This window comes from Protomyctophum bolini (assembly GCF_963924005.1).
Source record: "Protomyctophum bolini genome assembly, chromosome: 15".
Taxonomy (NCBI): domain Eukaryota; kingdom Metazoa; phylum Chordata; class Actinopteri; order Myctophiformes; family Myctophidae; genus Protomyctophum; species Protomyctophum bolini.
This window is the reverse complement of record NC_137876.1, coordinates 17,073,082-17,087,345: the sequence shown is the minus strand read 5'-3', so window position 1 is coordinate 17,087,345 and position 14,264 is coordinate 17,073,082. Positions and strand designations below refer to the sequence as shown.

Genomic DNA, 14,264 nt, shown 5'->3' with positions numbered 1-14,264 from the left:
CTGAAAAAGATAATTTTAGAGAAAGCATGGACCTAACAACTAAATATTCACAAAATAAGGCCTATAGCGACATGTACATACTATATACCGTATGAAACAGAATACTCTCTGCTTTCATAAGAAAAATACTAATACTGTAATAATAATAGAAATCACACCCCAGTGAAGTGAGCAGTGCAATGTTGCACTGCTCACTTCACAACATTGCACTGCTCACTTCACAGGGGTGTGATTTTTATTATTACGAGTAAGACGCGCGAACGCGGAAAGCGAACGCAGATCGTAAATTGCAATAACAATTAGAATAAATTACAGACATGATCTGCAGGGTGTCATAGTTAGTGCTTGGACCACGCCAGCTCCATATATGGTCACAAAAGACGCCATCACACTCATGTCACCATGACTCAGCCATAACCATATAAGGAGTCCCCAAAGCAGGACCACGCCATCACACTCATGTCACCATGACTCACAAATCACTCAGCTCCATATATGGGCACAAAAGGGCCAGGTCCACATATACAGTAAGTGGGACAGACAGACACACACACACACACACACACACACAGACAGACAGACAGACGTGATCTGCTAGGTCTCATAGTAAGTGCTCATTGCATTCGCAATTACAGTATTAGTTTTTTTCTTATGAAAGCAGAGAGTCTTGATGCACATATCTGATCATAAAACGGACTTGGAAACTTTCTACTGCCTGCATCGTGGTCAGTCTCTCTCCTAAGTTGTTAGAAAATATAAATCAGCCTCAATCGTAGCCCCATATGTGCCCTCTCCCTACGCTCATTGAACTCATTCTGTGATTCGAGCTACAATCGCAGTAACAGGGGGGGGGGGGGCAACTAGGCTTTGAGGAAATGATCTTGCATAATCAACATTATTGTCGATTGTCGTGTGCCGCTCCAAACATGTCCAGACATACCACTAACCTCATCGATCTATAAGGTGAGACGCGAGACTGGATCGGATTATGTCTGGACATGTTTGGAAAAAAAACCAACGACGATCGTGGATGGATGCGGCAGAAGCAGCACGTCAACGTGTTTGGAAAAAAAAAAACAACGACAAAGGGGGATGGATGGTTGGATGCGAGCAAAGCAGAAGCAGCACGTCAACGTGTTTGGAAAAAAATTAACAACGAGAAAGGGGGATGGATGGTTGGATGCGGCAGCAGCAGAAGCAGCACGTCAACGTGTTTGGAAAGAAAAAACAACGAGAAAGGGGGATGGATGGTTGGATGCGAGCAAAGCAGCAGCAGCAGCAGTACGTCAACAATTATAGGGAAAATAGCTTTATCCACCACGGCCTCCGCAGTTTAGGATGAGACGTGTGTATTCGTTATACATTACAAACGGGTCAATGACGTCCCAGACGTCTTCATTGCGGTCTTATCACTGAAATTATAATGAATGCAACGGTTACAATCACAGCCGATAGATAGTGTCTGCTGGCGAAGACGCTATGGCTTGCGATCAGCGACCAACGTATCATGGCGGTCCCTCGATAATGATGTGCAATCTGTCCATGACTAACTCCATGTGTCTGGCAAACGTTATGAAATCAAATGCCGATCGTTGCAGGTTTATATACGGGCAGAGAGCAAATCGCGTTGTATCTTTTTCCAAGAATGAGAGTGCAAGGCAAGCCTTGCAGTTGAAAGCAGTGGGGAGTGGGGGGGGAACTGCCAATGCGATCCAAGAGGAAGAGACCCCCCCCCCCCCACAATTCTCCCTCGGGAGAAACCATGTAGAAACAGGAGGGGAGGGGGAATCGAGTGTATTCACACACACAAGAGCATTGTCCCATCCATTTTAGATCCCCTGACATCTGCGTTGGTCTATGCCGGACGGCCGTCTCCATTACGTCGTACGTCCTCGCATAGACCAACCAATAGGCGGTGCCAGACGCTTCTCAGACCAACACCTCTTTTCAGCAGGGGGGGGGTTTAACTCTTTTTAGAGCCGATCGGTGTTACATTATGAGTTGTCTGGGCGCAAATATAGTTGAACTATAGTAATCAATAAAAAAACGTATAAAAACGTTATGCGCTTATCACGGGTGGGTATAATAAAGCGTATAAAAACGCTTTCAGCATTCTAAGTGTTAAGAATGGGATAAAGCAGCGATTGAGGTCAGCCTGAGGGAGTTCCAGGTGGTCCCCAGCTTAATAATTGTATTGCCATCTATGTTACTTTTTTGTGGTCCGTGGCTCAAATGCTGAATAAATAATGGGCATTGATATGAAAACTTAAAGGAGAATTCCATGCTAGAATGCTTTCTTACCTTTCTTTGTAGTTGTTACGTCCCCACCAAAGAGGTCCAGGTGTTTTTTTGTGCAAACACTCCTTATTGGCTATTTTCCTATACCATAAGCCCTCAATGAATTGCATTGCATTGAATGGGAATTGAATGGGGCTATGGGGTGTTATGCTAGTTTGCTTATTTCCATCGAAAGAAGTAGTAAAGTGTGCCGCTTGGGATATTATTTACATTATGAAGAGAGGATATATACAAAGAAATTATAATTTTGAGCGATGGAAATAAGCGAATTAGCACAACACCCCATAGCCCCATTCAATTCCCATTCAATTCAATGCAATTCATTTAGGGCTTATGGTAGGGGAAACAGCCAATAAGGAGCTTTTGCACAAAATAACACCTGGACCTCTTTGGTGGGGACGTAACAACTACAAAGAAAGGTAAGAAAGCCTTTTAGTATGGAATTCTCCTTTAAGGGTTGAAAACCACTGGTCTAGATGCTTGACACGATTAACGTCAGAAACACTAAAACGCTCAGAGGGCTACCATTCGATTACAGATGCATCTAAGATCCCAATACATGATTTATTCCCCCCTTCACCGTGTAACTAATACACAAAGGGCTTGCTATCCATAATGAAAACAGAATAATTCACTTCAATTTTATTACACTACAAAAAAAAAAAAAAAAATGATTTCATTATAATAAATCAAAAATAATGAATTTGAAAATTAACATTAAACAATAGTCTTTTGACATTTGTTCTCATCGCAATTAATATATGGCACAATTTTATTTTCCACCCCTAATCAGATTGATGTGAGCTCTACTGTTAGACTTATGGAAATTATGTGTGCTGGTTCCAAACTCTCCTCTCTGTTGCTCCAGGTGTTTGTGGAGTCAATGCTGTGAACCCATTCTGGACGGAAACCCCTTTTGGTGTTTTAACTAAGCATTATTTATGTTATACTTTAGCTTTTGAAGCTGGCGCGCTACGAGATTGTAGGTCTGCTGTTTTTTTGTAATCATAAAAATGCGGCACAAATCTTTGAATATAAATTCTTTCAGAGCGAACGTTTTTTATTTATTTCGCCGTCAGGCCTAAATGGGTTAAAACTCTCCTCTCTGTTGCTCCAGGTGTTTGTGGAGTCAATGCTGTGTGTTTATTAAACTCTCCTCTGTTGCTCCAGGTGTTTGTGCAGTCACTGCTGTGTGTTTAACACTCTCCTCTCTGTTGCTCCAGGTGTTTGTGGAGTCACTGCTGTGCTCCAGCCGTGTGGAAAACATCCGTCTGGCAGGTCAGCTCATGCACTGCTCAAAGGTACGTCGGCCTCTGACCGTCCCAGAGAGAGAGAGAGAGAGAGCTATTTAGCACTAATTATGCTGAGGAACCACGGAGTGCTAAGGACGTGTACACGTGTCCTAACGAAGGTCTTTTTTTCTATTGATAAAAATATGTCGGCCTCTCCTTCTGCAGCGTACTCCTTGGTGTTTTGTGCACGCACACTGCCGTTCACTCCCTTGTTTACGGCTCCAAATGAATGCCTCGTAACTGCCTCTCCATGGTTTTGACCAAAAGCACTATGTTCTGTCTTCATTTCTGACGTTTCTCGTTTGGAATATTAACGCCTCTAGAGAGACTTTAGTGTGACCAGCGTGAGGTAAGGGAAGGGAGGGGCTTTTCAGAGTAAAATCTGCCATATCTGCTGAAGAATTCCCCATAACACTTATTTGAACAACATATAACATGTTGATTGATTGATTGATTGATTGATTGATTGATTGATTGATTGATTGATTGATTGATTGACACGGTTACGGTAAGTTAGGGCATTGCTCTGGCATGCATTGCAACAACTTGCATTGTTGATGTTGTATTTTTTTTCTGTACTGTAACATGTTATAAAGTGTCCATCACTGATCCCAGGTCAGCTAATAGGACACATTGTAACATGTTATAAAGTGTCCATCACTGATCCCAGGTCAGCTAATAGGACGTACTGTAACATGTTATAAAGTGTCCATCACTGATCCCAGGTCAGCTAATAGGACGTACTGTAACATTTTATAAAGTGTCCATCACTGATCCCAGGTCAGCTAATAGGACGTACTGTAACACGTTATAAAGGGTCCATCACTGTTCCCAGGTCAGCTAATAGGACGTACTGTAACATGTTATAAAGTGTCTATCACTGATCCCAGGTCAGTCAGGACGTACTGTAGCATGTTATGATGTCTCCATCACTGTTCTCAGGTCAGCCAGGACGTACTGTAACATGCTATGAAGTGTCCATCACTGATCCCATGTCAGCTAATAGGACGTACTGTACCATGTTATAAAGTGTCCATCACTGATCCCATGTCAGCTAATAGGACGTACTGTAACATGTTATAAAGTGTCCATCACTGATCCCAGGTCAGCTAATAGGACGTACTGTAACACGTTATAAAGGGTCCATCACTGATCCCAGGTCAGTCAGGACGTACTGTAGCATGTTATAATGTCTCCATCACTGTTCTCAGGTCAGCCAGGACGTACTGTAACATGCTATGAAGTGTCCATCACTGTTCCCAGGTCGGCCAGGATGTGCCGGTCAGCGTGTCATTCCGGGGCAAAGCTCTGTCTCTCAGAGTGTCCTACGACAGGAGCGTAGAGCTGGTGCTGGCGGCGGCCAGGGAATACTTCAACTCCTCCACCGCACTGAAGGACCCATGCATGGATCTGGCCAGGTGAGAATGCTTGATTGAATCCATTGACACCTGGAGTGCACCTGTGTCACCATCGTTTTTTTTTTTTGTCATTTTAAACCATTTTTTTTAAACTTTAGCTGTTGAACAATAGCAGATCTACAAGCTCATAGTGTGGCAAGTGCTGCTGTGGATCTGCTATTTTGGAAAAAAAATCGTGAAAATGTGTGCAAATCTTTGAAACAAAACAAAAACAATGTATGTATGCATTCCGTACATTCCATAGGGCTAGACCACATGGACCTATGACATCATTGACTCGCGACAGGAGCAGTCCCTATAGAGCACCGCAGTCCCGCCCCCTTTCAGAAAAGCGAGTGGCCCAGGAAGTGGAAGCCCATCGGCACTTTTAATATAATTTATTTAAAGACGGTTACGCCGCGGACAAAGCCAATTCGGATCGTGACGAATCATGACAATGAACACAATATTTTGGGCCGATCAAATAATTTATAAGACGAAAAATAAAACAAATAGTGTTGTCTCCTGACTTTCTTTTCTTCTTTCTAATGATTTGATCGTCCCAAAATATTGTGTTCATTGTCATGATTCGTCACGATCCGAATTGGCTTTGTCCGCGGCGTAACCGTCTTTAAATGAATTATATTAAAAGTGCCGATGGGAGAATGCATGGGGCTTCCACTTCCTGGGCCACTCGCTTTTCTGAAAGGGGGCGGGGACTGCGGCGCTCTATAGAGTGAAAGATTGTTTATTTATGACATAAATAAATATTTGAGGCGTTTTTATTTTAGTTGTAGAGGGCAAGTATAATGTTTTAATGCATATTTGTCTCATTAGCCAGGGTTGCTTTTAAGATTTAGAATACTTTTTGTTTTAATCGGCCTCAGATCTAAATGGGGTAAGCATTGTGTAACTTACAATTTAATTGCATTTTGAGTCAGTACTGTGTGTGTGTGTGTGCGCGCGCGCGTGCATCAGGGCGTGTCTCCAGCTCATCACAGATCGTCCTCCAGCCATCCAGGAGGAACTGGATCTCATCAGCGCCCTCTGTCTGCTGGAGGACTTCAGTGTCAGCATCCTGCCACTGCAAGGTACCAGCCAAGACAAAAGAGAAAGAACGGGAAAAGAAAGACAGACATGCCATATCTGGTTTTCTTCCCGTAAACGCCATTGCTGTAAATCGGTGGTTTTCAATCCTCTTCATGTCGAGGACCATTATTTATTCTGCATTTGAGCCACGGTGATATAGCCTCTCAGATGCAAAACAATTCCATGCTGTATTACTATTGATGTATTAATGTTGATAAAAAATAACACATTTATCATTTATGTTTATCCAATTATGTAGACTTCTTGTAATGTAAGTAATTCTGATGATTAACAATAATGTAACTCTTGAGAGCGTGAAATGAAACAAATGGAACCGCAAGGGTCCATTTATTTATTTATTTATTTAATTTAATGTAATGTAATGCAATGTAATTTGGATGCCAAACCCGCAATGTTAATCGCAGGTTATAAGCTTTGTATCAATATCAAACGTGTAAAGCTAAAAACAGACCTGTAGTGCTGTCCAGGTTGCTAGGCAACGCCTTCGTCACGCCCAGCACAAGGACGGGTGTGCGCACAGCCGCACACGCCATTGGAATCCATTCAAAAGTGCTGCCCACTGGTAGTCTAATGGTGTTGTTTTATTTTACATACATTAAGTTCTCTAAAATTATCACAGATTTGTTTTAATGAAGTGCTTTTAAATGCAACGCTTGCTCTCTTCATGTCTGTCTGTCTGTCTGTCTGTCTGTCTGTCTGTCTGTCTGTCTGTCTGTCTGTCTGTCTGTCTGTCTGTCTGTCTGTCTGTCTGTCTGTCTGTCTGTCTCTCTCTCTCCCATGCAGTGCGCCTGCGGTCGAACCGTGTGTCGGTGGTAGAGCAGTGCATCTCTCAGTGTTCTACGGCCTACAGACAGTCCGCTACGCTGCTCAACCTGGCTGCACTGCTCCGAGTGGCAGGTACACGAGCTTGCGCGCACACACACACACTCGCGCGAGCACACACACACAGTATGCCCAGTAGTTTGGGGTTCAGGGCTTCATACTGTATTTGTTTTGATCTCGATGTCTTCTCCTGTGTGTTCATTGATCTCTGACTCACATCAAAGAGCCTGCTCAGCCACGCACACACGCATGCACGGTAGGCCTCGGACCTACCATGCCGTTCTGACCGATCAATAAAAGAATGCTGAATTAACTAGCTTGTATTGGTAACTTTGACTGCACAATAGCCTCCAAATTTAACCTCCTTGTAGGCCTATATTATATAGGCCTATATACAATCGAATGTTATTCCATTTAATTCGCTTAGTTGCATAATGGGACAGTATGTGTTTTCATATAATAGGCCTACATTTAACTCACCGACATCACTTCGCCACTGAAATCTAAGCTCTCTTCACTCTTAAAAAAGATATAATAATATATATATACACTATGTCTGTCTGTCTGTCTGTCTGTCTGTCTGTCTGTCTGTCTGTCTGTCTGTCTGTCTGTCTGTCTGTCTGTCTGTCTGTCTGTCTGTCTGTCTGTCTGTCTGTCTGTCTGTCTGTCCCTCTCTCTCTCTCCCTCTCTCTCTCTCTCTCTCTCTCTCTCTCTCTCTCTCTCTCTCTCTCTCTCTCTCTCTCTCTCTCTCTCTCTCTCTCTCTCTCCCTCTCTCTCTCTCTCTCTCTCTCTCCAGGAGATGAGGAGGTGAAGCGTAAAGGTCAGGTGTTGACCCTGCTGGCAGAGCAGGCTCTGCATTGTCTGGACTTCAAGGCGTCTTACATCCACTGTCAGGACCTCATGCACGCAGGTACGCACACACACGCACACGGTTCGATCGCTATACATATCCAATGACTTTGGTTATAAAGACTTCTTCTAAGCTAGAATCAAAGGCGCAGGCCACTTCGAGAATGGAAACTGACCGCAGTGTTGTTTTTGGCAGCAAATTTAGATTTTAGTTTTAGTCACTGTCTCTTGAAACGTTTTCATTTAGTCTTTGACATTTTAGTCACCCATGGAATGTTTCAGTGTTAGTCTAGTTTTAGTCGACTAAATGTCATAAGATTTTAGTCGACCACATTTACAGTTGATTTAGTCGACTAAAATGTGTTTTGGGAGGCCATGATGCCGTCGTAATGACTGATTTTTACACTTGCTGAAAGTAGCCGCTCTACAAGCTCGCAACGCGCCGCGCTGCTCACAGGTCACGCCCCGGGGCTGGGAGGTTGTGCAGTCTTCTGGGACAGTGCTGATGGTAGTTTGGTTCCGTGTTCTCCCCAGGTTACTCCCCGGGCTGGGAGGTCTGCAGTCTTCTGGGACAGTGTGAGGGTTATGCTGACCTGGCCGCTCGCCAACAGCTGCTGGCCTTCGCCCTGACCCATTGCCCCCCCGACAGCATCCACGGGCTCCTGGGGGCCTCCAGCGACCTCCAGACACAGGTCTGTCTAAATGTCTGTACGTCCGTCCACCATTGTTTCTTATGGTGGTTTGAGGGTTAAAATTAGGGGCGATCCGATCACGGAAGATCGGGGACCGGTCACTCGGAAAGGTCCAGACCCACAGGAACGCAACCAGGGTGCCGGCCCCCCGATTCCGCCCCGCGTCCGAAACGGTTGAGGAATGACAGTTAACGTTTGGGGGTCCCTCTATTGTACCCTCTACTTCAGGGGTTCCCAAACGTTTTTGGTGTCAAGGACTCCCAGATCAGAGCCACTGATACTCGGGGTTCTTGGTTGATGGTCTGATACTCAGGGTTCTTGGTAGGGATGCCGCCGAATAATCGATTTTTCGATTATGTGTTGCCGTCCCCAAAATAATCGAAAATCGAAAATAAAAAGTTTTATTTTTTATTTTTATTTTTTTTAATAGTTAAAATATAGGCTAATAAGTAAGGCTGCATGATATATCGAACATGTACCTTCATCAGAGTGGAGAATATAAGTATAAATCAAGTTGAGCAAAGCCACTCTTCTCTGCCCCTCTCTCTAACAGACACGCTTGTTAAGTGCCTGCCAGACAGACAATCAGATGAAATGAAGGCAGGTGTAGACTAGAGTGTAGACTAGTGAACTGAACTTGTTCTCTTTATATCAAGTAATACATACCAGCCCCTTATGAAACTACTTCTCCCCAAATCCAAATGGATTTCATTTTCCATCCTGAATGGCACTGAGAAGATCTCCACAAAGGTTTACTCATCAAAACTGATGGTCTTTTTTTTTAAATATATTTTATCCCACGATTTTGTAACCCATTTTTCACCCCTGTGTCAATCATCTAATGTGATCCTGGGCTCTACACACCCTCCACCAACCTAGTCCCCATATATGGGGGACAAGGGGAGAGCAACGGACTTGAACTCATGCTTCCTTCATGCCTGAGTGTCCAAGTTGCTCCTTTACACCTGACAGGGGGGAGTTTCCCTGGTTGGACGTAGCGCGTGGAAGGAACACGTTCCTTTCCCCTCCATCAGGCGCCCCGGCTGGCCAGGGTGAGGCAGTTTAGGGACCAGGATTACTGCATGTTTTTTGTGAGGGTACCTACCCTAGGGGACACGGGGAGAACATGCAAACTCCACACAGAAAGGTCCTTTCAAAGCCAACCCTGCCTTCGGGTATGGGCACTGATGACGCGGAGGAGGAAACACGCCGCCAGCACCCACAGCGTCCCAAGCGGGAATCGAACCCAGGACCTTCTTGCTGTGAGGCGACAGCACTACCAACTGTGCCACCGTGCCCCCGGCCTGACGGTCTTTGAGGGTTAAATGTATACTCTGTTGTTTCTCTGCTCCAGGTGTTGTACCAGGTGGTCAACTACCAGATGATTGACCCCACGGACCCCCACAGAGGACCGGAGGAAGACCACGCCCAGGTGTGTGTGTGTGTGTGTGTGTGTGTGCGTGCCCGTGCGTGCGTGTGCAGTGTTATTTTCCAGCGTGTTTTGTGATATATCTGATGAGGTGTAAATGTTACGTTCAGGGTTGTTCCACTACCTCTCCTGCCTGCTTTGTTCCCTCCCTTTCCGGATGTTATTATATCCCCTATACTGACTAGTACAGTTGAATTTTTTCATATTGTTTGCAACCCAACGAGAACCCCCCCCACCCCCCCCCAAGTCCCACCGCAGCTTAGAACGGGAGCGGTAGGGTGAATCAATTTATGGCCTGTTAACAGTTTCTAATCTAATTGTGATGTATTCCCATGCTTTTTGTTCTTGCTTAATGTAAATCGCTCTGGATTAAGAGCGTCTGCTAAATGCCTAAATTGTAAATTGTAAATTGTAATGCCGTGACTAAACAGTCATGTTCCAGACCTCCCTGCCCTCCACCACTCGTCATGAATATCCATTTTAACCCATTTAGGCCTGACGTCGAAATAAAATAAAAAAATCAGTTTTCCGAAATACCTCGTTTCTGTATCAGTGGTGAATAATATTTCATGTCAAGGACCCCAAAAATGATATGTAATTGGCCACCCCCCCCCCCATCTGAAAATATGTTATTCCAGGAACCCCTCAGAAGCAAAGATTTGAGTTAAAAACGTTGGCTCTGAAAGAATATACATTGAAAGATTTGTGCCACATTTTTCACGATTTTTCAAAAATAGCAAGCTCGAGTGGCACGCTACGAGCTTGTAGATCTGCTATTTTTCAATAGCTAAGTTATGACATAATGTTTAAAACACCAAAAGGGAGCCCAAAATGGGTTAAAATCGCGTCGTCGCTTGTCGTTAGAGTTGGAAAATATTCCAAAGATCACAACAACCGAGCGGAGAAGGAATGCACACGCTGCGCGGCACCGCCGCCGCCATTGTAATGCATTCGGCCTCAGTTTCCCAGAATCCTTTGCCATGCCAGTGCGATGACGTCATCAAAATGTGTCACCTATCCCACTCTGTCCGATGGAAACCCCGTTTGACTTAAAGCATATTAACAAATGAACTGCTCATGACAGAACGTTACTCCAATTAAGCATTATTATTGATATCAAACCCGATCGCTGATTTATTTATTTTTTCATATATATATTATACAGGCTGACTAAAGTTCTAAAAAGCTGAATAACTCAAAATCTAATGAGCTCTACATGGTTTGGATAAAACGTGCAATGTTCGGAGGTCTTTGCTGATTATCCGGTGATCCCGATTGGAACATTGGCGCTTTCTAGAGCAAGGATGGCTTTATTTTAGCTCGCTATAGCATTGATCCTATTTATTTATCACCTAAGATGGCCAAACTGGATGTGAATTCAGCGTTGTGTCACATTACAACCGGCGGCGGCAGTCTGCGATTTGGCTCTGCGCCCACCAGGTGGCAGTCAACTTGTTTTAAAAACGCGTGTTAATTTCACTCTCTCCTTTCCCCACCCCACGCCCGTCCTCCTGGTCCCCTGCCCCCCCAGACCAGTGCTCCCCGTCGGGCCTCCCCCGTGGGAGCAGCGGGGGTCCTGCTCCACAAGACCACCACCAAGACCATGGAGGTGCTGTCCACCACCGGACTGACCACCAAGGCCGTGCTGAGCGCCGTCACGGACCACCGCTGGTGGAAAGACTCTCTCAGCTACCTCCGCCCGCTGACCGTAAGAACGCGCCACACAGACAGGGAACCTGCATGCCCTACACACTACCACCACCACCGCCGCCGCCATCTTATACTGATAAGATCTGGGAGGTCTTTCTGACCCATTTTGAGATTTTAAAGTTGATTGTCTTTGCCCAGTGAAGCTCACAGAAGGTTCCCCCTTTCAAGACTTTTCCTAAATATCTCTTGTTTTTTTTTTTTCACTTTTTTCATCCGAAACATTTTCTAAATCTGCTATTTTCAAAAGAATTTATATACATGTACAAGCTCGGGCCCGGATTGCTGTTTGGCGTCACTGCTGCCGACTTCCATGGACACGATCACAAGCCTCCCGGGACCTCGCGAGAAAACGCCCTCCGCACCCGCAGCAATGTGCGCGCCGGTTCTGCCGCGCAGACTTACCGTGCGAAATACCCACATTTAATACATTTACCCCAAAACACACACCTAGCGTCCCCACAGCCCCCGCACTGCATGTTGGGAAGGACACAGCTTAATGTAGGGGGCACCGATTGCTGTGCAACATCCCCCTCATGTTCTCAACCCCCAATTCGGCTACACCACACGCACTAAGCTACACAATTCTCCGTCGCCACAACGCGCGCAGTCGGATGCCAAGTTATTCCGCGCATTATTTATTTCCCAGTCCCACCACGGTCTCATAGTAACCTTGCATCAGTGTCACTGCAGTGCAGACACGGACGTACCGTGTTCACACTGTGGAGGATTTTTGGCTCGCATCGAGCCAGTGGAGGTTACGAGGGAGGGGGACTTGAACTGTGCTGACTGAGTGTGTGTGTGTGTGTGTGTGTGTGTGTGTGTGTGTGTGTGTGTGTGTGTGTGTGTGTGTGTGTGTGTGTGTGTGTGTGTGTGTGTGTGTGTGTGTGTGTGTGTGTGTGTGTGTGTGTGTGTGTGTGTGTGTGTGTGTGTGTGTGTGCGCGCGCGTGCATGTGTAGTTTGATTTCAGCATGTTTTACTCCCATGCACAGTTGCGCAGTGCACACCATGGGACAAATCAGCTTTTCAAATCGGCTTTCCACCCCCTGCCACTGTGCCCACAAACGCATGTCCAAGAAGAAAACAATCTAAATTCTAAACCATTATACTGTATACTAACGTCAGCATCGGGCAGATCAACACACGCAAGCGTTATTAGTTGAGTTTTCTTAATGAAGTGCCTCTGAATTGTAACGGTGTGTTTATGTCAGTCAGTTCCGTTGATCCGTTGTTATTCATCCACCACCGTGCCATACGCACGGACTGGAGAGAGACGAAGTGTTTCTCTCCCTTCGGCTCATGTAGCCCTCATTGTAACTACAAATATTGTTCCCGAAGAAACAATGTGGGGTCACTGCAATCCAAAAGATTGTAGGCCTAGTATAAATCAGTCAAGGTCCCCCAAAACATATACGGTGCTAACTAATGTATCCAAAAACAGTAATTTATTGTAAGTAAACCAAAACAGTACAACGCTGTTTAATGTGAGGCTATTTAATGTTATTTGATTTGCTTTGATGTGAAATTAGTTATCATATATCTGTTATCTTCAGAAGAAGACATTGCACATTGCAAGAGACATTTGGACTAATGCTTTGTAAGACCTGTTGTGTTTGCATTGTAGGTATACTGTGCCAAAATGCAGTTTTCTATGCATTGAAGGGGTATTGAGGGGTTTGACCCAAAAAACAACAAATAATAATACCCATCCGTTAATACATGTGAAGGGCACAATACTGGGTTTAAAAACACAGCTGAAACATGAAGTGGAGTCTGTCAAATCCCGCAATTTCCTTCTTCCCATTGCGCTGCAACGTAACTAAGATTCTAGTTTCTTTATACAAATGAAAACTTGTGAACAGGGACATTCTGCAATCTGCATAATGTACTTTCTACTTGTGGTACTTGCAATTTACAATTTACAATTTAGGCATTTAGCAGACGCTCTTAATCCAGAGCGACTTACATTAAGGAAGAACAAAAGCATGGGAATACATCACATAAAGACATTTATCATGAAACATGCGTAGCTAAGAAAGTAACAGTGGAATATCTATAATGAAACTATACATATAAGCTATACATCTATACTACTATGCTACACATATGTACTATGACGTGCTATGACTACTAGAATTGCTATCTAAGGGGGTGGGGTAAGTGCTATGGGCCATGATGGAGTCTGAAAAGGTGGGTTTTCAGACTACGGCGGAAGATTGGGAGTGATGCTGCAGTTCTGACTGCAATGGGAAGTGCATTCCACAGTTTTGGAGCCAGAAGGGAGAAGAGTTTGGGACGTGTGGAGCGTTGTCCCGGCGTTTTTAGTGAGGGTACTTCCAGCTTCCCTGCGTTGGCTGATCTGAGTGAGCGGGAGGGTTTGTAGGGTTCGATCATACTTGCAAGATATGGGGGAGCCATACCTTTGGTTGCTTTGAATGCCAGCATCAGGGTTTTGTATTCTGTGCGGGCAGCGACCGGGAGCCAGTGGAGGGAGCGGAGCAGGGGGGAGACATGTGAGAATTTTGGCTGGTTGAAGACCAAGCGAGCTGCAGCATTTTGGATCAGCTGGAGAGGCTTAAGTGCACATGCTGGTAGGCCAGTAAGGAGGGAGTTACAATAGTCAAGTTTTGACAAGACTGTTGTCTGGATTAGGAGCTGGGCTGATTCC

General features: G+C 44.9%; 1 protein-coding gene across 2 annotated transcripts in view; it reads left to right on the top strand.

Annotated features, from left to right (window-relative positions):
- Positions 1 to 14,264, top strand: part of LOC308329395 (NBAS subunit of NRZ tethering complex-like) — a 113,159-nt gene that overhangs the window by 61,797 nt on the left and 37,098 nt on the right. For both annotated transcript variants that reach the window (XM_080783663.1, XM_080783662.1), the window contains 8 exons: positions 3,522 to 3,599; positions 4,854 to 5,008; positions 5,966 to 6,078; positions 6,881 to 6,994; positions 7,716 to 7,829; positions 8,303 to 8,460; positions 9,815 to 9,892; positions 11,421 to 11,597. In XM_080783663.1, the coding sequence (XP_080639789.1) occupies positions 3,522 to 3,599; positions 4,854 to 5,008; positions 5,966 to 6,078; positions 6,881 to 6,994; positions 7,716 to 7,829; positions 8,303 to 8,460; positions 9,815 to 9,892; positions 11,421 to 11,597 (987 nt within the window). The remainder of the gene's footprint in view (positions 1 to 3,521; positions 3,600 to 4,853; positions 5,009 to 5,965; positions 6,079 to 6,880; positions 6,995 to 7,715; positions 7,830 to 8,302; positions 8,461 to 9,814; positions 9,893 to 11,420; positions 11,598 to 14,264) is intronic.